The sequence below is a fragment of the Schistocerca americana genome, chromosome 2 (assembly GCF_021461395.2).
Source record: "Schistocerca americana isolate TAMUIC-IGC-003095 chromosome 2, iqSchAmer2.1, whole genome shotgun sequence".
Lineage (NCBI taxonomy): Eukaryota > Metazoa > Arthropoda > Insecta > Orthoptera > Acrididae > Schistocerca > Schistocerca americana.
Window position 1 is genome coordinate 729,257,531 of NC_060120.1, and position 20,950 is coordinate 729,278,480.

General features: G+C 39.7%; 1 protein-coding gene across 1 annotated transcript in view; it reads right to left on the reverse strand.

Annotated features, from left to right (window-relative positions):
• Positions 1-18,009, reverse strand: part of LOC124594386 (circadian clock-controlled protein daywake-like) — a 66,662-nt gene extending 48,653 nt beyond the window's left edge. The window contains exons 1-2 of the mRNA XM_047132755.1: positions 17,892-18,009; positions 8,267-8,359 (exon numbers count right to left, since the gene is read on the reverse strand). Of these exons, the coding sequence (XP_046988711.1) occupies positions 8,267-8,359; positions 17,892-18,009 (211 nt within the window). The remainder of the gene's footprint in view (positions 1-8,266; positions 8,360-17,891) is intronic.
• Positions 18,010-20,950: the final 2,941 nt, after the last annotated feature.

Here is a 20,950-nt window from a genome sequence, read left to right on the forward strand (position 1 = left end):
GGCATTTTATTTTGTTTAACAATGAACGGCTTAACAGAATCTTTCCGTCGTTATCGGATCTTCAGATAATTCTTTTTAATACGCATACATGCTACCACTACAATGAAAACACATTCCACTCACAGGAAACGACATCACGTTCGTTTGTCAAACACATAAAAAGAACGTATACAGTGTACATTGAACCAACTGTTTGCACCTCCACTCCCGAGCACATACTAATGCTAAATGTTGAAAGACCATCGTTCTGTACGAACGCGTAAAACAAAGAGGAAAATGTTGATTCATACGCCGAGTAAAAACTATTATATTCACTTTGTGAAAATGTGTGTACAGATTGTAATATCCTGTTTTCATTACTAAGCATCACAATGATTTCTGTTCACTATTATTCATCCGAACAGCCTACTAGATCGATTACTTTTCATACAAAATGCCCCATAAGGAAGGAAATGTAGTGTTTACGTCCCATAGAGGTCACAGGAGACAGAGCATCAGATTAAGGAGGAAGAGGAGTAGGGAAGGGAAATTAGTGAAGACAGACAGTTCAGTATCTTATCCATGACAGACATGCATTAGACGTGTTGACAGTATTCTATGAAAATTGAGAGCACCAGTTCAGCAGCTTTTAATGGAAACTGGGAATGTTATCCAGCCCCCTTATATGTCATTCTCGTGAAGCGTACATTAATACATACGAACAGTCATTCTACACATTGTCTGTGAATGGGACGAAAGGAAACCCTAAAGTGTGCCGCAAGAAGTACTCCCTAGCACTTTCCAATCGTTTGCGTCGGCCGAAGTGGCTGAGCGGTTCTAGGCGCTACAGTCTGGAACCGCGCGACCGCTACGGTCGCAGGTTCGAATCCTGCCTCAGGCATGAATGTGTGTGACGTTCTTAGGTTAGCTCGGTTTACGTAGTTCTAAGTTCTAGGGGACTGATGACCTGAGAAGTTGCCGGCCGCAGTGGTCTCACGGTTAAGGCGCTCGGTCCGGAACCGCGCGACTCCTACGGTCGCAGGTTCGAATCCTGCCTCGGGCATGGATGTGTGTGATGTCCTTAGGTTAGTTAGGTTTAAGTAGTTCTAAGTTCTAGGGGACTGATGACCACAGATGTTAAGTCCCATAGTGCTCAGAGCCATTTGAACCAACCTGAGAAGTTAAGTCGCATAGTGCTCAGAGCCAATCGTTTGCAGAATATAGTTTCAGGTGCGAAAGGACTTTACCCTTACATTCGACTGAAGTGATTTAAGAAAACCACGGAAATGCTCAGCCAAGCTAGTCGGACGGAAATACTAACTCGGTTCCGCCTTTACCAATAAGAATGCTCTCTCTGTAAATGAATCCTGTGAACCTGTAATGGAAATTTATCAGACAGCTGATGTGCGTTGCTGGCCACATAGTCTTCCCTGTAGATGGGCGCCGCTTTCGTATTCTACTAACTGTCGCGTGGTATAGAAAGCGAACTAATTACGGGCCCTATATGGAAAAGTGATGATTGTGTAACGACTTAAATGGATCATTCACAGCATGTTGACAATCAGACAACACTCACGCCCGCACACTTGTGACCGAAACAGAAGTGCAGTTTAAGCTGTGGTTGAAAGTTTGGCGTTACGAAATACCGTCGCGAGCAGTCAGCGTTGTCGTAAGAGCCATTGTCCGTTGCGGGCTCAGACTGCCGACGAAGCAGACGCGCCCGTGGTCAGCGCATTGCGGCACCTCCGCCCCGGTTCCCGAAGCTGCCGAGCCCGTGTCTCGCGCATACTGGACGAAAAAGCCGAGGCTCCGATGCGGGTGCATTCACCTACGCTATACTCGAGGCATTTTTCGCTCTTGTTCGTTCTGACGTAAGATGTCCAACGGCGCAATGCGTTCGTCTATTAATGACAGTGATTTCGCGACATAAATAATACTTTAATATATGAGGGAGTAGACGATATTTCACGGGAACTACTGACCGCCTCTTAAGGGCCAGCCAAGGCAAAGCTATTTCATCTGGTGTGCAAGACGTATGGGATAGGCGAAATACCATCAGATTTCAAGAAGCATATAACAGTTGCAGAACAAAGCGTGTGCTTATACGTGTGAATATTACCGAACTATCAATTTGGTAAGTCATGTTTGCTAAATAATAACATTAATTCTTTAGACAACCATGGGAAAACTGGTAGAAGCCGACCTCGGAAGAGATAAGTGTGCAAATACGCTTCTCCAGTTTGCCGCCGGATCGTACAATATTTCATCGATGCAACTGCTCGACATCAGGATCTGTCGGGAAAGCATGAAAAGTCACATCAGATAAATACGGATTCCGGAGAAATGTACGAACACGTGAAGCTATACTGACTCTACGACTTCTCCAAAAGATAGGTTAAGGAAAGGCACAACCTACCTTTATAGCATTTGTAGACTTCGAGAAAGCTCTCGACACTGTTGACTGAAAAATTCTTAAGGTAGCAGGGTAAAACACAGGAACCTAAAGGCTATTTGCAACGTGTACAGAAACAAGATGGCCATTATAAATGTCTCTGAGCACTGTGGGACTTAACATCTGTGGGCATCAGTCCCCTAGAACTTAGAACTACCTAAACCTAACTAACCTAAGAACGTCACACACATCCATGCCCGAGGCAGGATTCTAACCTGCGACCGTAGCAGCAGCGCGGTTCCGGACTCAAGCGCCTAGAACCGCACGGCCACACCGGCCGGCGGCCATTATAAGAGTCGAAGGAAGTGAAAGGGAAGCAGTGGTTAAAAACGCATGGCTCTAGATTATCCTCGATGTTATTGAATCTGTACATTTTTAAACGTCATTATCTATGTACGCAAGCAAGTTACATTATTGTTTACTGTTAAACAATCTCTGGTCTTGTCAAGGCACAGTCTTCGTCTTTGTGCAATTTGATACTTCCTTAGTTAAAGTGTGGTAGGTGATGGACGTATTTAGTAGTGCTGTGTGGACTTGTGATTGTATCTGTTAGACGAAGAAAGGACGGCATGGATGACGCCCCACTTCCCTAAGTCATTGACTCACATATTAATTTATTAAGCTGTTTGATTTTTATAAAAATTCTCCGCTAACTTTGAACCCTTTTTTTAAATCATTGTTCCCTTTATTAAGCATGGTATTGTTCAGACCCATGTTATGTGTGAATGTCACGTGAAGTTTCACTCTGTCTTTTGAATATGTATTTCTTTCTAAAATCTTTGTCTTGGAATATCATTTCATAGGAATAGTCACTCTCCACGTCCCATTGTTTATCATCACGTATTATCACATGCATCAGTTTGAATATGAATTTAGACACAAAAATCTAGCTTAGCCGGTCCCTGCTTGCTGTTTACTGTTGTGCTTTCGAGAAATCTGCAACAATGTTGTCAAGACGCTAGGTAAATGCAAATTGTTATAAGGGCAGATAACTGTTTTACTTCCGTTGCGCATTTAATACAAAGTCAAGCTGCTTTCAGATCAGTTACAGTTCAGTTCATATTAGGTTCTGTAAAGTTGGGCTTAATTACTTATTGGAACTAATACATGAGAGCAACTTACACATTGAGCAAGCAGTGAAGAAAACACAAGAAAAGTTTGGGGTTGAAAATTAATGTCCAGGAAGAAGAAATAAAAACTTTGCGGTCTGCCGCCGACATTGTAATTCTGTCAGATATAGCAACGCACGTGCCAGAGCAGCTGAACGGAATGGACAGTATCTTGAAAGGAGGATATAAGACAAACATCTACAAAAACAAAACAGGGATAATGGAATCTAGTCGAATTAAATCAAGTGATACTGAGGGAATTAGATTAGAAAATGAAACAAAATTGTAGATGAGTTTTGCTGTCTGAGCAACAAAATAAATGATGATGGCTGAAGTAGAGAGGATATAAAGTGTAAACTGGCAATGCCAAGGAAAGCGTTTCTGAAGAAGGGAAATTTGTTAACATGAAACAAAGGTTTGTCAGGACGTCGTTTCTGCAAGTAATAGTGTGGATGTAATCATGTATGGAAATAAAGTATGGACGATGAACAGTTTAGACAAGAAGAGAATAGAAATATGGCGCTACAGAAGAATGCTGAAGATTAAATGGGCAGATCGCATAACTAATGAGGAGGTACTAAACAGAACTGGGAAGAAAAGAAATTTGTGGCACAACCTGACTAGAAGAAGCGATCGGTTGATAGGACACATTCTGAGACATCAAGGAATCACCAGTCACTGGAGGGAAGTGTGGGGCATAAAAAAACAGAGAGACCAAGAGATAAATACAGTAAGCAGTTTCAGAAGGATGTAGGTTGCAGTAGCTATTCGGCGATGAAGATGCTTGCACAGGATAGAGTAGCATGAAGAGTTGCATCAAATAGTCTTCGGCTGAAGACCACAACAACGACAAAAACAATAACATGAGTTAGTAGAGGTTTTCAAAAAAATTCTTGAAGAAGCACTAATCTAGGGTGCTCCCCTTGCTTTAAATGTTGATATTTTTATTGTTACTGTCTGTGTGTTATTATCGCCATGATTTCGTAGTCCGCTGGCTTACGTTTGACTTCCTGCATTTCACAATGAACTTCGTCCCCTTTTGTATCCTGAGTTCCCGTCGTTCTGCATGCGAGGTCCGCTCATGCTTTTCTGTCCAACGAGCACATCGTCTTATTGTTGGTTCTTGATAACAGTTCAAGTTCTTTGTGAATTAATCTGCGAGGAAGATATTTTAAAATTTGATGCTTAATGTTTGGATGTCTTCTGTTGTGCTTACATATCAGTTACGATTTTGCTTTTTGTGTCGATGTGTGCTGTCTTAGAGATGGAGGTGACCATAAAACAGTGCTCGTCCTCTGAACATCACAAAAGTAGTCTAAGCTGTGGTTAGGAGAGCATGTATGTGTTTTGGGTGGTGAGTTTTTGAAAGTCCTGTCCAGATTTTTCGTAGCTTTTGGCGAATGCTGAGACGATTTCGTTGAATACACCATGACCATATTCCTTCCATATCGTTGAGAAATCCGAGCTTGCGCTCCATCCTTAATCATTTGAGCGTCAGTGCAACGTTGCACTACAATATTCCATTCTTTCTGTGATTTTCGATTCTACTGTTGGCTATAATGTTTTCTCTTTGGTAAATACCATTGTTTTCATTGGATCCCGCAACTTCAGTAACGATTTCTCGCTCTTTTTATTTATCCGTTCAGGAAGTTTCTATAATTCAATGAACGTATCATCAAATTCTGTTTTACTCAGCTGGTGTCCCAATTTCTGTGGTCCTATAGCCTAATCACATTCTACAAATGATGACATTTGCAATCATTTCCAAATATTTGGATCACTCTAGTTTCCGAGTTTCTTAAATATCTCTGTGATGTTTTGCTATAATTCCTGTAAATATCGCCCGTCATAACGCTGTTCGAACCTGTAAACCATCTAATACGAAACAGACGTTACAGGCATAAAAATAACTGTCTGAAATTTCTTCAAGAATTACCATCGGTGGCGACGTTGAAGTGTTCTGGCAGTGGACAGTATAGTTATGTAGCACACTACCGCGTTGCTAGGACATTGTTTGGGATGTCATGTCTCACACTCATCATCTGCTGCATTGTTCTTCAATTACAGCATGAAATTTGTCGAGTTAATTGATTAAATTAGTAAGATCGCACTTACTCTTCTTTCTTTAGTTAATAAGCGAGTGACGATAGTGGAGACAACAGAAATAATTTATGCTATTTGCTGTTATTTCAAATTCTGTCACTTTTACGTCTCCTAGTCCAGTAAGACCGATAGAGTTTGATAAAAACGTTCTGAACGAATTAAGTATGAAGATTGATGTCGACCATCTGATTTGTGCCCTTATGCCAACATAAAGAAGGAGAGCACACAAGACTCCGTACATCCGCAAGAACACATATCATGCGTCTTGTACGATGAAGAAGGCATCATGTACTACGAATATTTTACCAATAGTTTAACCGAATTTACGTATCTATCATGTTCTATCAACGAGTGAGACTAGTACAGCCGTAACTGTTCAGAGGGAGCCGAGGTACCTGTATTAATCGCCTCTGAAACACGGCAATTCTTAATGCACGCACGCCACGAGTATGACGAAAAAAAGTTGCACAGGAGCTTAGGTGACAGGTGATCCGTATCTTTCGCCTTCCTTAACCCAACAAATTTCGAAAGATCTACTTCGATACTGAAGATGCTTTATAAAGTTTACGACTCCCCTCAAGGAGGAAGGTACATCATTGTTTAACGTCATCGTCGAAGTGATAAGAGATGGAACACCAGTTCGATTTCTGGAAAGATCGAGAAGGAAATCGGTTGTGTTCTTTCAAAGGTTACATTCGGTGATTAGCCTCAACCACTTCCGGGGAGTTGTGGAAAAGCTATATCTGGAATGATAGACGGATATTTGAACAGCTGTTCTGCCAAAGACGACTCCAGTGTGTCACCTCTGCATCATTTCCCTCGCTAAGTCCAAACTAAATCAGCAGAACTGGGAACTACACCAGTACTGACGGTCATAAATCACTGGTAAATTTATGTGTTATTCGTCTCAAATAGAAGTATTGAAGCCAAGTAAAATACGCTAAGCTCTTTGATTCTCAGCCAAGTGTTGCATTATAAAATCATGTCCCTAATTCGTTAAATGAATTCCCTTGCTTCTTCTTTTAGGTAATGACTAAAGCGGGTAAATATAAATCACTTTCTTTATGCAAAACATTTATTAAAATTCAGGCAGCAGAAACGAGATTTCTGAAATCTGAAGGAATTTAGTAAATTAGGCTGATCTAGGCTTGGTAAGACCTGACATCGTCGGGTGAAAGACCCTCAGCGATATGCAATACTTTTTAATTAATAGTCTTGATTGCAATAAAAAATATAAAATTAGTTTGCTGATTATCGGTTTCCTCAGATCGTGCTTATTACAGATTCCTCAGTAAGGATGGTTTGATGTACTCTCAATAACGATGGTGCTATGGCCAGCACTTTAATTAGCTACTGATTCCTTGGTAAGAATGATCCGAAAGTCGTTGTTAGTCAACCGAAACCGGTAATCAACAACACACAACTTTCATATTTTTATGCGATAAACAGAACCAAAATTTTTTAAAAGATCTGGTATTGAGTAGATGGATTGCAAGTCTATAGATCAGAAAATAAAATCGACGAATACACGACAGCACTAATGTTCGACGAAATGATTTGAAAGTTAGAAAGCTACACAGATTGATGCACAGACGGCGGATGCTATAATACACACCTGATGGTAGACACAGGGCTGCAACTAGCTAGTCGTGGTGAAATAAAGGAACAGATAATTTCAAGGGAATACAGCTGGTTCGTAATATTAACGAGCTGCTCAATAATTAGGATGCCCCTGTCCGCGTTCACGGCACTGGGAAGGGAAAGCCCAGAAGTGAAACTAGCATTTCTCTTTCTATGAATAGACAGGAATTATTTCCGGGGTTTGCGTTCTTAAGGAAATTGATAGTGTGGGTCAGGATGTGAGAAGACTTCATATTAGATGTTTATAAGTAGCTTAATTGGTGGGAAGAATACCGTTAAAGTCCGAAAAAACAGAGGTATTGCAATCATAGGTGTTAAATTTCAGAGTTGCAGTTGTGTCAACATCCTATTCGTATATCATAATGCAGAGCAGCTTCATTAAAAGAACTTCTTGTAATAGAGACATTCACACATCATACTGGTCATCTAAGGCTGAGTCCCTTAAAGCAAGACTGTGACGCACTGACAAAAGGAACTGCTGCGCCTCTTCTCCCACCATGAACCCCTGTAATTCTGCACAGGTATGGGTAATAACACCATCGACTATCAATAGATCTCATGGATAACTTCACTGAGAATCCGGCACGTTGGTGCTAAGCATATTTATTAGCTCACGGTGACCAAATTCCATTAACTGTTTTGTGTTTGTGGAAGAGACTTCACCACTTAGGTAACTTCTTTACACATGTATTTATATACTTTCATACTTGTTTTATCTGCAAATTTGGGATCCTTTTGCATACAAAATTTCATGTGATTAAACTTGACTTTGTCCTGCAGCCGTTCCAACATCCCATGAATAAAATATCGGCTCAGTTCTTGACCACGCGTAAGTTTTAGACAAAGAAGGAGCTACCCCAAATTATTTATTTGGAGTACAGAGAAATTAAGTTTATCTCGAAAGGTAGCATCTACTCTCTATTGTAGTTAGTCATGCTTGCAGAGTGCAGAAGGATATGAAAACTGCACGAAAAGTACTCACCTGTTTTAAGATATGGTTTGAGAGCGTCGACCGAATTCCTCACGCAGTCGTTGAGTCGAGGATCGTTGCGATGACACACTTTCAGGAACGCAGCTGGAAAACAAAGGGGTAATAGTTCACCTTTGGCGTCTGAAAAGTATGCATATGCGTGCAATTGGTGGGGTACCAGACATGTCGAGCAAGTCATCGACTTTACTCTGTCTACACATAAACATATACTCCTTACACATATTAGTACATTACTCTTTCATATTTCTTGGCTGGGACATACAGACCCAAAATTAAATTGAAAATATTTCTAATACACCAGTTCTGACAAAGGTTTTCGGGAAGTTTCCTTTGGTTCTGCAGCAAGCGCTAGAACTGGTAACCCCGCCGCAAATATTCCCTTTCCCTCTCTATCAGCTTTCCTGGTAATTGGCTGGAAAAGTCACTGAATCCTAATCGGCCATTTCTAGAACAGTCTGCTATACCTTTAGCTGTAGAAAATGGTAATTTCTAAAAAAATAAAACGGTAAGCATACCATATGTAATCAGCTGTTACATAGAAACACACGAGCGTGCGCGCTCGCGCACGGAGAGGTTCAAAAATGGTTCAAATGGCTCTAAGCACTATGGGACTTAACATCTGAGGTCATCAGTCCCCTATACTTAGAACTACGTAAACCTAACCAACCTAAGGACATCACACACATCCATGCCCGAGGCAAGATTCGAAGCTGACCGTAGCAGCCGCGTGGTTCCGGACTAAAGCGCCTAGAACCGCACGGCCACTGTGGCCGACCGCGCATGGGGGAGAGAGAGAGAAGAGATAGAGAGAGAGAGACTGCGAGGCGATTGAGGAGGGGGGGGGGCGGAGATGGAGAAAACGAATGAAGTCTTGCCTATCTTACACGCTGTACTCTCGAGCATTACTCTTCTCGTATATGGTATCCATCAGCACACAAAAGACCACCGCCAGCCCTAGATGTATATCGACTCAGAGGCGGTGGAAATGTCAGCATATGCAATACGAGCCTGCAAAAATGGGCCTTCCGGTGGAGTCAGTTTTTTGCAAGTTAGGTGCTGTGCAGACTAACAACCGTCTACTACAGTGTCTCCAGCCGCATGCACCCTGATGTGGCCGACACCGAATGCAGATGAAGTGGCCAATTTCTTGTCAATCAACCTATAAACTGATGTCAACGATAGATTTCCTTTTGTTGATTGTCTACTTTGTATCTCTCACAAGATAATAACTAAATTAGCAATTAAAAATAACTTTGTACGTTCGCGACAAAACTGTCGTCTATACATCACAGTTTCATCCTTCTTCCAGACTGAGGTTAAGAAACGGCATGTTGACAACTACCTCGCTAGCTGATCGACCGAATACAATAAAACTTTCTCTCCAATGGCACTGAAAATTTCTCAGTTGTCTGCATAAAACATCCCACACATATTCATAATTTTTACTTCCGATTATTATGGACGCAAGCGTCTATTTTCATCTATAGTAAACAATGTTTCTGTTACGTACAATGCTTGTTAATTATGTTCTCACTTGCAGACTCGGACGTTGCGTTTCAGTGTGTGCACAAACAGCTAAAACTAACTGACTGCCCAGTGCCTTACGCAGAGCATTACTATTGATCTTTAGTCCTCATGACCCACAGCCGAAAACACACACAATAGAGCAGCGACTAGATTAAAAACGCGGTTACCGCACCGCTTCTCAAAAATTTTTTCTCCATATCTCGTCTTCATATAGGTAAGAAAATAACATCACTATGTTTTCAGCTACCCAGTTTCAGCTACTTTTTTTAAACATTTAAATTTCTGCGAACTTAAACATTGAACGAAAACGTTGAATGCAACCGTTGAACGTTTTGAAGAAGGTAATATTAAACTAAGATATAAAGGAATGAAGAGACTTAAAACTAATGATAATGAAATTCACGATATCGAATTTTTTCTTTAATTAGTTACCGCCATTTTTCTCGTGATCTAGTGTTTTCTTATTGCGTGCACCGAGATACACGTATTTCTTTGTTTAAAATATCTAAAATTTCGGTAAGTTATGTATAGAAATACCGAATGGAGTAAAATCCATGCACCGAGGTGACTTTGTTTTTTGTTTAAAAAATCTAGCATTTCGGTTTTTACGATTTATTGTATACAAACATACCGATTTTTGAAAAGTGGCGCGGTAGCCCCAGTTGTTATCCACTTCAGTGAAACTTGCATAACAATGCTAACATCCTCGTATATACCCTCGTATAGCAGCGATCTAACGTGAAGGTGTTGAATGACATGTGGACAGAAGCGCTGTGATACTGCTAAGAACAGTGCTTCGACCTGGACACAATTCTGAGATGAGAGACAAAAAAGTTATTCCACGAACGCCCGCAAGGGCTCGGCAGGAATGAGGTGTGGTGAGCTTTGTAATTATCCAAAATAGAGTAAGTTGCAACTGCATGGTCTAATCATTATCATCATACATATTATTTATCAACGGTTTTTTTTGTCGGTGCGCCACATCTCTCGTACTGTTCAATCAAAATTAATGATTGAGACATCACTTTCAACATTTTGTTTACCAACAATGACAAAAATTACACAAAGAGTTTGAAGTTGTTATCTTCATTAAAAACATTTTTATTAAAACAATGTAGAAGATGCCATCTACCGACGATCTGTTTAACCATGCACGACAGCTGTTACATTTTAGATTGTGTTCTCTGCCGCTCACGTCAGTGTAAAGGATGTGTTGCTACAATGTAAAGATTAACTTTGGGTCCATCAAAATTAAATATGGAAGAGATTCGAAACCTCACAGATCAGAATATTGACTATACTAAGAACTACTTAGAAAATATAGACAGTTTAACAACCTCTTTCATTTGCTTCCGTTCAGTTTAACTCGGTTGATATTCCTGGCAGTGGTCGCTATTGTTTTAAAATATATGGCCACGTGTATCATATGGTAGGAAGTTTGCAGCATCCTACAGGACTTGCACCAACTTATTCTGTCCTCTTCGCGATACATTTTGATACTGCACTACAACAGCGTATAGAGCATAAATCTAGTAGAACCTGCGGCCGGGAAATAATGAATACATTGCAAGTAATGCTTGATACGCATAACCTTATGCACAGTACCTCTGTTGTGATCATCACACAAAGCACGACAGAAATCTATAACGTAGAAGAAGAACGTACGAACGCAAGACAGCTTACGAAAGGTTAAACGAAAATCAGAAGGCGGTTGCTGAAGAAGTCTTACATTCACTAAAAAATAAGACTCCTGATTGTTAATTCATAGACGGACCGGTAGGATCAGGTAAGACATTTGCTTACAAAACTTTGTGTCATATTTTATTAGATGAAAAAAGGTTGCTTTTAAAAGTTGTACGGGTAGGCATTTGCTGCCAATCTTCTACTTAGGAGCGCACATCACATTCGACTTTCAAACTGCCTGTTCCCATGTTGAACACATCGGTCTCATAGATTCGCACTGACACCAAGGTTGCACAACTTCTCGGTTGGTGGAGATTTCCATCTAGTATTACCTTTTGTTAGACATGCCAATAGAACAACATTGTCGAAACTACAGTTAAAAGATCACCCTTATGGTCTCAGTGTTAAAATTCATAAGTAGATTCAAAATATGAGGCCAAATTACGATCCCTGTTTCACAGAATGGTTACTTACGCTGGGTAACTGTGATTTAGAAAATAGGATTGCTTTAATGAAGAGATCAAAATTCCTAGACATTGTTACTGTAGTTACGATAAGTCTTATTATCATCCTAATCAAAGCCACAGAAATCAATGACAAATGTTACACAGTTCTATTCAACGGCTATTCTATATCCAAAAATGGATGATTGTACCAGAATTAATTAATACCATTTTCAGTTTGTTATCTAAAGACACAAAAGTTTACCTCAGTTCTGATTCTGTCCAACTTGATAAGTATCCCATTGGATTCTTGAACTCTTTAAATCAGTCCGGTTTACTACCTCATTAATTTCTTTTAAAGAAAAATGCTGTTATTATTTGAATTTGAAATATTAACGCTAATGGTGGATTAATTATTGGCACAATGTTAGTGGTAACTCACTTAGGCGAATACATCATCACTGTTAACGTCATTGACTCCGAGGAAAGTGAGCTCATACCGCGCATTGACCTCACACCTTCTGATCCAGACATGCATTTCCAAAAGATAAGAAAACAACTCCCAACAAAAGTAGCCTTCACTATGACCATTAATAAATCACAAGGGCAGGCGCTTCAAAGGTTAGGATTGTATTTTCGTATGAAATTTTTCACACATTCGGTGATATTGATGTTTGTGCTAAAGACACATACAGCCGAAAAATAAATGATGATCACATTGTAGCTGCTAACGTTGTTTTCAAAGAAGTTTTGTAAAAAACAAAAGTTTCAAAAATAAAATAAACCTGTCAAAGACAATATCTGCTTTTTATATGTTTTACAATTTAGCATATTTCATATAGTGACATCGATTTCTTTTACTATGAGACTAGTATTTGTTACTTCTATTAAAAATATAATACCTTTTATTAATAAATACCTGCATTTACTTATTTCTCCATTACTGTACTACCTGTAGGTGACTGATCAATATATAGAGCGAATTATTCACATGGGTCAATCAGTTCAGTTTTATTTAGTTATGGATTTACTTCAGGTTGCAAATATTATATCCTTCAGGCTCTCACTTACATCTAGCCAGGCATCTTTAGTGAGTTAATACTACGTTATGCACAATACATGCGCTAAACACACTGTTGCTGCTGCTGCTACTACTACTACTAATAATAATAATAATAATAATAATATCAATAGACATAGTACTGAATACATGATATTTCAGTACTATCAGTCTTATTAATATTGTGAAGAGTAATTTTCTCTTTCCATTCCTATCGAATGGTAGTAATGACACACTAAAAGAAATGCATGACAACAGAATAAAAGCAATCAAATGTGGACAACAAGCTGACAGGTCCAGGGAAGAGAGAGAAATAATGGGATAAAGTTAGCACCAAAAATATAGCGGAAAAGAAAAAATTAGATATGGACGATAAAAGCTGAGGTAGTAATGACGATGCGGCAGAAATACCGACTCAGTGTTGGACAGAAGAAACACCGTCGGTATATTCCACAAGAAAAGCTTGGCCGAAGACAGGAGTTAGAGCTTTAATCTCTTATTGAAAGCAGCATATTTTTGAGTCAGTCGCAAGTTACTGGGTAGCTTGTTCCATAGTTGTTGGGCTGAAATGGAGAAAGAGATGGAGAGAGACTTTGCGTTATGCAAAGATACAGCCAAGGTCCTAGACTTAACAGATCTTGTGCTGCATCTATGGAATAATGATAGGTATCAGATATACGGAAGAAATTTTGAGGACGTAAATGCCTTCAAAACGATGAAGATAACAGAGCGTTCAAAACCACGTTTTCTATCATGTAGCATTCCTCTAAACTAAACATCGGAAGATAGGACGCTATCAGACAACCGAATGTTACACATATATCTTAAGTAAGCCACAAGAAATACACATTTATTACATAAATCGATATTATCTTTTTCGTTACTTTTACTGCCGGAACAGCCATCCCTTCAAGTCTCTCGCTATACTTTCTACTGAGCTTATGTAATACGTAACCTCTTTTGGTTCTCTTCTGATGCTTCATAACAATCCATGTAACGAACAAAGATAATGGAAACAATCAGAAAAATTATGGCACGCAAGATATCGTACGTTCTACTTTTTTTCTTTTTTTATCTGCTTCTCCATCGGGGACGTAGCGAAAACGAAATGCGATAGTATTAACTACTATACATGCCTTACCAGGAATGTTTTCTGTGTTGTTCAAGCTAGTTTTTCTGATGCTTTTACGTGATAGGCATTTACGTACTCGACATTTCTTCCGCATATCTGATACCTATCATTATTCCGTGGATGCAGCACAAGATCTGTTAAGTCTGGGACCTTGGCTGTATCTTTGCATAACGCAAAGTCTCTCTCCATCTCTTTCTCCATTTCAGCCCAACAACTATGGAACAAACTACCCAGTAACTTGTGACTGACTCAAAAATATGGTGCTTTCAATAAGAGATTAAAGCTCTAACTCCTGTCTTCGGCCAAGCTTTTCTTTTGGAATATACCGACAGTGTTTCTTCTGTCCAACACTGAGTCGGTATTTCTGCCGCATCGTCATTACTACCTCAACTTTTATCATCCATACCTAATTTTTTCTTTTCCGCTATATTTTTGCTGCTAACTTTATCCCATTATTTCTCTCTCTTCCCTGGACCTGTCAGCTTGTTGTCCACATTTGATTGCTTTTATTCTGTTGTCATGCATTTCTTTTAGTGTGTCATTCCTACCATTCGATAGGAATGGAAAGAGAAAATTACTCTTCACAATATTAATAAGACTGATAGTATTGAAATATCATGTATTCAGTACTATGTCTATTGGTATTATTATTATTACTATTATTATTAGTAGTAGTAGTAGCAGTAGTAGTAGTAGCAGCAGCAGCAACAGTGTGTTCAGCGCATGTATTGTACATAACGCGGTATTAACTCACTAAGGATGCCTGGCTAGATGTAAGTGAGAGCCTGAAGTATATAATATTTGCAACCTGAAGTAAATGCATAACTAAATAAAACTGAACTAGTTGACCCATGTGAATAATTCGCTCTATATATTGAGCAGTCACCTAGAGGTAATACAGTAATGGAGAAATAAGTAAATGCAGGTATTTATTAATGAAAGGTATCTAACGTCTAATTGCAGTATAATTGAATGTTTGCGTATTATACATGTTTCTGGAATCGTAACAGATGCATATTGACATCAAAAATAAACCTGTCAACTTATAACTGTAGTATTGTTTAAGAAGTAAATAACAGCCAAGGAGTTCAAATAAAATTACATACATAACGCTGCAGCCCAGTTCCAGCAATGTCACTCAATATCTACTCTGTTACTGAAAAAGCTTCTTAACAGAGATTCCAATCGACACTTTGATGCACCTGGTCTGTAGAACGTCGCAGCTGTTGATTTTTTACACCAGTATCCTCGGATATTTAGAAAGTGTGAGACATTTCATGTAGTGCCGCTGCACGGTCTGACGTGGTTATGATGCAGACCAGTTTCAACAGCTGCATACAAGAAATCTGCAACAAAAGTGAATGTGCTTTGCCTGGCAGTTGTTGCACTGCACATACAGTGTAGGTCTTGTAACTTCTTTCTGCATTCATCAAAGTATAATAGTCTGTTAATTGATGTACTGTGGTATCAAAATCCACATCCCTTAGTGGTAATACGTAACATTTGTAATACATGAGCTGCAGATTACTCCACAACGCATAATTGGAGACCATAGGTTCCTAATCTTCAATCATATTAACAGACGCCACTGAATGACCTGTTTTGATTTGTAGATAGAGCTCATATTATGACGCTATATATAAGAGTAAAATCCCATTTTCCCACCTCATTTGTTATCCTGCTTGTTGAAAAGGAAGTTCGGTTACAATTACGGGAGAGCAAGATGCAACTGCCGATTTCTATATCACAGAACGTTGGGATGAACTATAGGCACAAAGAAAACTATGCCAGTAGGAAATACTACTGGGATATACTGCATTTCGTGCAACAATTGTCCTATGAAATATATTGAATAAACATGCAGAACCTTCTACACGACATTTAAAGAACGTTTTAATCTAGCTACCTCGAAGGCAGCTTTAAGTAATCATCTGCGTGCGGAGGGACACACCATTACAAATTTGCAAAATAATTAAAAAATTGTTCATCGGGAAAGAAAGCTACATAATCTCAACATTCTCGAAGAGATCGAGACAACATGAAGTCCGCAGAGATCATCTAGAGAAACTAATAAGCCGATAAAGAAAACGGGCGCATGCGCATTAGAACCTATGCCGCGGAAGGTGGCGTGGAAATAGGTTGTGAACAGTGGCAGAGAAAGTTGGGTACCATCTTTACAAGTAATTTTACATGTGAAAGGCAGAAGAGCCTGAAATGCAAGCGCTATTTTATTTATTAAAAACAAGGGAGTAACCATCCATAGTGGGGCAACTACAGTTGCGCCGTCACAAGGTTTTAGCAAACTTCGACTGCATAGATAGAATAACCTACTACAGCGTCCTATTTCTAATCCAAATCATTTTTACAGGCAGTTATTTGACAGTCGTCCATGAAATGGCCTTTGTTTAATCCGCCGTTCGGTGTTTGACCTCTAGAAATGTTAAGTATTGTGAGACGATGTTAAGCCTTAGGTATGTCTACACAAGATATTATCATTTCCTTTCTCCAGCTCGTTTATTTAGATGACAGTCTATTTTGTACGCAGCATTTTATCTAAACTTAACTTATCGCACAATCATATAAAGACTGGTTTGAGATTTATTTTACTTTGCCTCTGTGGATGTAGCTTTCACCACCTACACATATCATCTGTTTTATCTTCGACATCCGGTTGGTTTACCATTTTATTCTTACTCTAGTTTTCCTGTTTCTGGATGGTGTTCCCTGCATCTTGCTCTGTTTTAAATTGGACTACGGACCTTTTGACGGTCAAACAGTTTTAACACAGTTGGACAAAGAATGGTGCATCATCTACTGCTTATCATTTTGAATACATTATAAATGTGAGTACATAATTTTTGCTACATAGTTTTTTGTATAGTAAAAGTAAATTTTAACCGGAACAGGATCATTATTCTTTTTACTCTTATTTGCAGACAGCTGTAACCCTAAAGATGTGGCACTAACGCCGCGAAACTAGTTGGATCAGAATTGTATATAGCACACTTACCCCTCTCCAATGTTGTTAAAGAGTAGTGTTCGTCTGTATGGCACCTTTACCAGCTGGATCTGATTCAAGAGACTGACAAGGTCCAAAGAAGAGCGGCAAGATTCGTGACTGGTACATTTAGCCATCGCGAGAGCGTTACAAATCTCATAGAAAGTTTAAAGTGGGACACACTTGCAGATAGACGACGCGTTAAACAGAAGGAGCTGCTCACTAAATTCCGAAATCCAATCTTCACCGAGGATGTAGAGCGTATATTATTACCACCAACTTTCAAATCGCGTAATGATCATCATTCAAAGATAAGGGAAATAAGAGCTCGTACTGAGGCGTTCAGACAGCCGTTTTTCCCTCTCGCGATCCGAGAGTGGAACAGAGGGGGGAAATATGACTTTGACGCGAATTGTGCCATCCGCCACACACCGCTTGCTGACTAGCGGAGAATATATGTAGATATGTAGACGGTTATATGATATTAGACGAACTGCTTTCTAACGGCAATTAGAATGATTGACATGTTTCCCCAACCTTCTTAACCAACGAACTGGAAACATCAACTTTGTTTATTGAAATAGACCTACGCGCTTTCTCTAGCCCAGCGTATGATGTATACTGATACAATCACTACATAAGTCTGACATTATTGACTGAGTTTTTTAACATACTGTGCGAAAATACTGAGATAACACGACCACTGACTAAGCTTCGTTGATAGCAGCTGCAGCGTGCAGTGGCGAGTCGTGCCTGTGCAGACAACGACTTACGTATGGTGGGCGGCAGGTGATGGGCGGCGGCGAGAGCGGCAAACGCGACCGCCAGGGCGGCGGCGAGGCGGCCGTGCTGCAGCAGCTGGTGTGGCGATCGCGGTCGGGGCTGCGCCATGGCGTGTGGGCGGCGCCGCCCCACAGCCGGCCCTCTTATCGCCCCCGCCGCTGCTGGCTCAGGACCGACACACATACCAGCCTCAGCCGCGGCAAACACACTGGCCCGCCGTGCCGCTGCTTCGCGTTGCTCCACTTCGCCAGGCTGCCCCTGGCAATCGTAATTCTGCAATGTACGTGGCCGGTACTGACGGTTCAGTGCCTCAACCGGTAAAAACGGAACTCTTTGTTGGCCTTCCGTTTCTCTGTCTGTCTGTTTATTTGTCCGAAGTTTAAGCCCCTTTTTCTGAAGAATGGGTGGAGGTATCTTGATGAAATTTGTCACATACTAAGGGCTACGGTCCCTTGGCGGTGTGAAAAATTTTAGCTTTTGAGGCAGTACAATCAAAAGTTACGGCCATGTATGGTGCATAAATATATTTATTCCTTAAAGAAATTTGTTATCGAAACTATAGGCTTTATCTTTTTCAAACCAGCAGCTCAGTTCATGGAATCAGTACTACATATAAGACTAATCTTCACAAAGGTTTAAAGTAACTTATTTTAGTCCAAAAAGGTGTCCATTATTGAGAAATACACGTTTTCTGTATCGTGCCAGCAGCCATAAAAAGTTTATTTACCAGTAAAGTTCAATTTAAGAGGAGCCTAAAAGATTTATTGGTGGCCAGCTCCTTCTACTCCATTGATGAACTGATTTAAAGAAACACTCGTTGTGTGTGTAACCAATAATGCAAAACAATGCTAATATTAGCATAATGTGACTTTTGTACAAATTCAGTGTAGTAATGAGATCACTGTGAGAAAGTGTTGTAAAATAATTCCTGTATTCAGTTTTTGTCACCTCATAAATGAAAATATATTTAAAAATTTTTACTCATTCCACATTCATGACAATCGTTCCACTAGGAATCTGTGGAAGATACATTACCATACTCATATTTTTTTTTCGTTTTAAATATTTATTGTGTATTCTCCTGACATGTCCTACATTCTAGAGGATCTCCTCACTAAGGATCAGTTGGAACCAAAAGTACATCTAAGCTAATCTACGTAATATTTCGATAATCGCAAACTCACTCATCAAAACATAGAGAGTACTTCCTGTTAACCTAGAATGCTGAAATTTGACAAGAAGCAAGTTTCCACTGTAAAAGTAAAGGACAAAATCCAAAAATTATTAATTTGCAATTATATCATTTTTTTTCTTTTTAGCATTTGTTGCCCGTCTGTTAAGAGTCCTGTTTCTTAAGAAGGGATAGAGATATCAAGTTCAAATTTATGTCCAATACTTAAGTTTACCTTCCCTTGGAGGTATAAATAATTGAAGCTTCTAAGTCAAGGCAGTGAGATATGGGCATATGAATCACATACTTTGAGACTCGCAAAGTCCTGGTGATATAGCGGTTTCGTCCACTAGAAAAGCCGGCGTGGTAGTTCAACGTGTTCAGTCAGATATCTGTCTATTCTCTGCAGTAAAAAGAGTGAAGTTTTGATCGCTGGAATGAAAGAGGTGTCATGCGGCATGCGCACAGAGCTGTTAGAGGATGCCAAAGAAACGCATACATCAGAAGGATCCAAAAAAAGAAAGCTGTTAAATGCGTGCCTGAGAACCGAGAGGTTGAGGGATCGAATCTCGGTCGGACCACGGATTTTTCAGTTTTCGTTTTAGCCTAGGCTTCATCTCTCAATGATGTGAGAAGTCACCAGTAACAAAACGTGGTTCGGGTTCCACATTAAACTGTAGGTCCCCCTTCCCCAATTGGACAACTTGGATTAGTTAGGGACACGCAATTCGCCGAAATGGCGTCCAGTCGAAAGAGTTGCACCAGGCATTGAGCCACATGAAAATATTATTATGTAAATGTCGTGTGACTAGAGCCTCCAGTCGGGTAGACCGTTCGACGGGTGCAAGTCCTTCGACTTGACGCCACTTCGGCGACTTGCGCGTCGATGGGGATGAAATGATGATGATTAGGACAACACAACACCAAACCACTCAGCTGCCGGGGACGGACATTATTGCTATTATTATTATTATTATTATCATATACATACACAATTACGTTTGTACTGAACTCTTAAAGCGCGAGTCCTGCTCTCACTTGTCCGGTTTTTAGTATAGAATCACGAAACAGAGCACCCATGATCGCTCTCATAACAACCTACAGTTCTTAATGACAATGTGTTAAGTACAGCCATTAAGGAGTAATTTGTACTCATACACGGCAAGTTGCGTAGCTGTTGTTATTTTTCTTCTTTTCTTATTAACAGCGATTTTTAAACATCCGAACAACAAATACATAGTAACTTTCTGGCAGGTTAAGGCTGTGCGCCGGACAAGGATTCGAATCCAGAACTTTTGCCCTTGACAAACGCTTCACCGATCAAACTATGTAGACAAGACTTGCGATTCGCGCTCACAACTTTACTTCTGCTAATACCTCATTTCTTCACACTCCACTGCAGAGTAAAAATCCATACTGGAAACAAATGGGTATTTTTATGAAAAAAAATCAGCCCTGCCCAAACGTAAATGTTTCTACATAGTTTCTTAGACTGTAAATAATCAAGTCTGAGGAACATAATTTTAGTGTCTTCTTCCCCTAATTATCACATTTCGTATAAAATATGCCAAATGGAAATATACTTGGTGGTATTTCGCTTCATAATTTCTTTGTTTTACTCGTTGCTTTTCTTTCGCAAAGTTTAGATTATCGTAATCGATACTCAAATTTCATTACTTTAGCATAAACTTTTTTTGATGCCAACCTACATTAACGCTCAAAATCATAGTTATGAAAGATCTGACAACTTTGTTAGCTGTTTTTGTTATCTACATATGGTAGTGGATACTACATAGGCTACATATTCGTATTCTTCATGTTAGAGCAGTCTTTCATTTGCCTTCTCTCATTACGCTCCTTCTCAAGTTTATCGCTAAA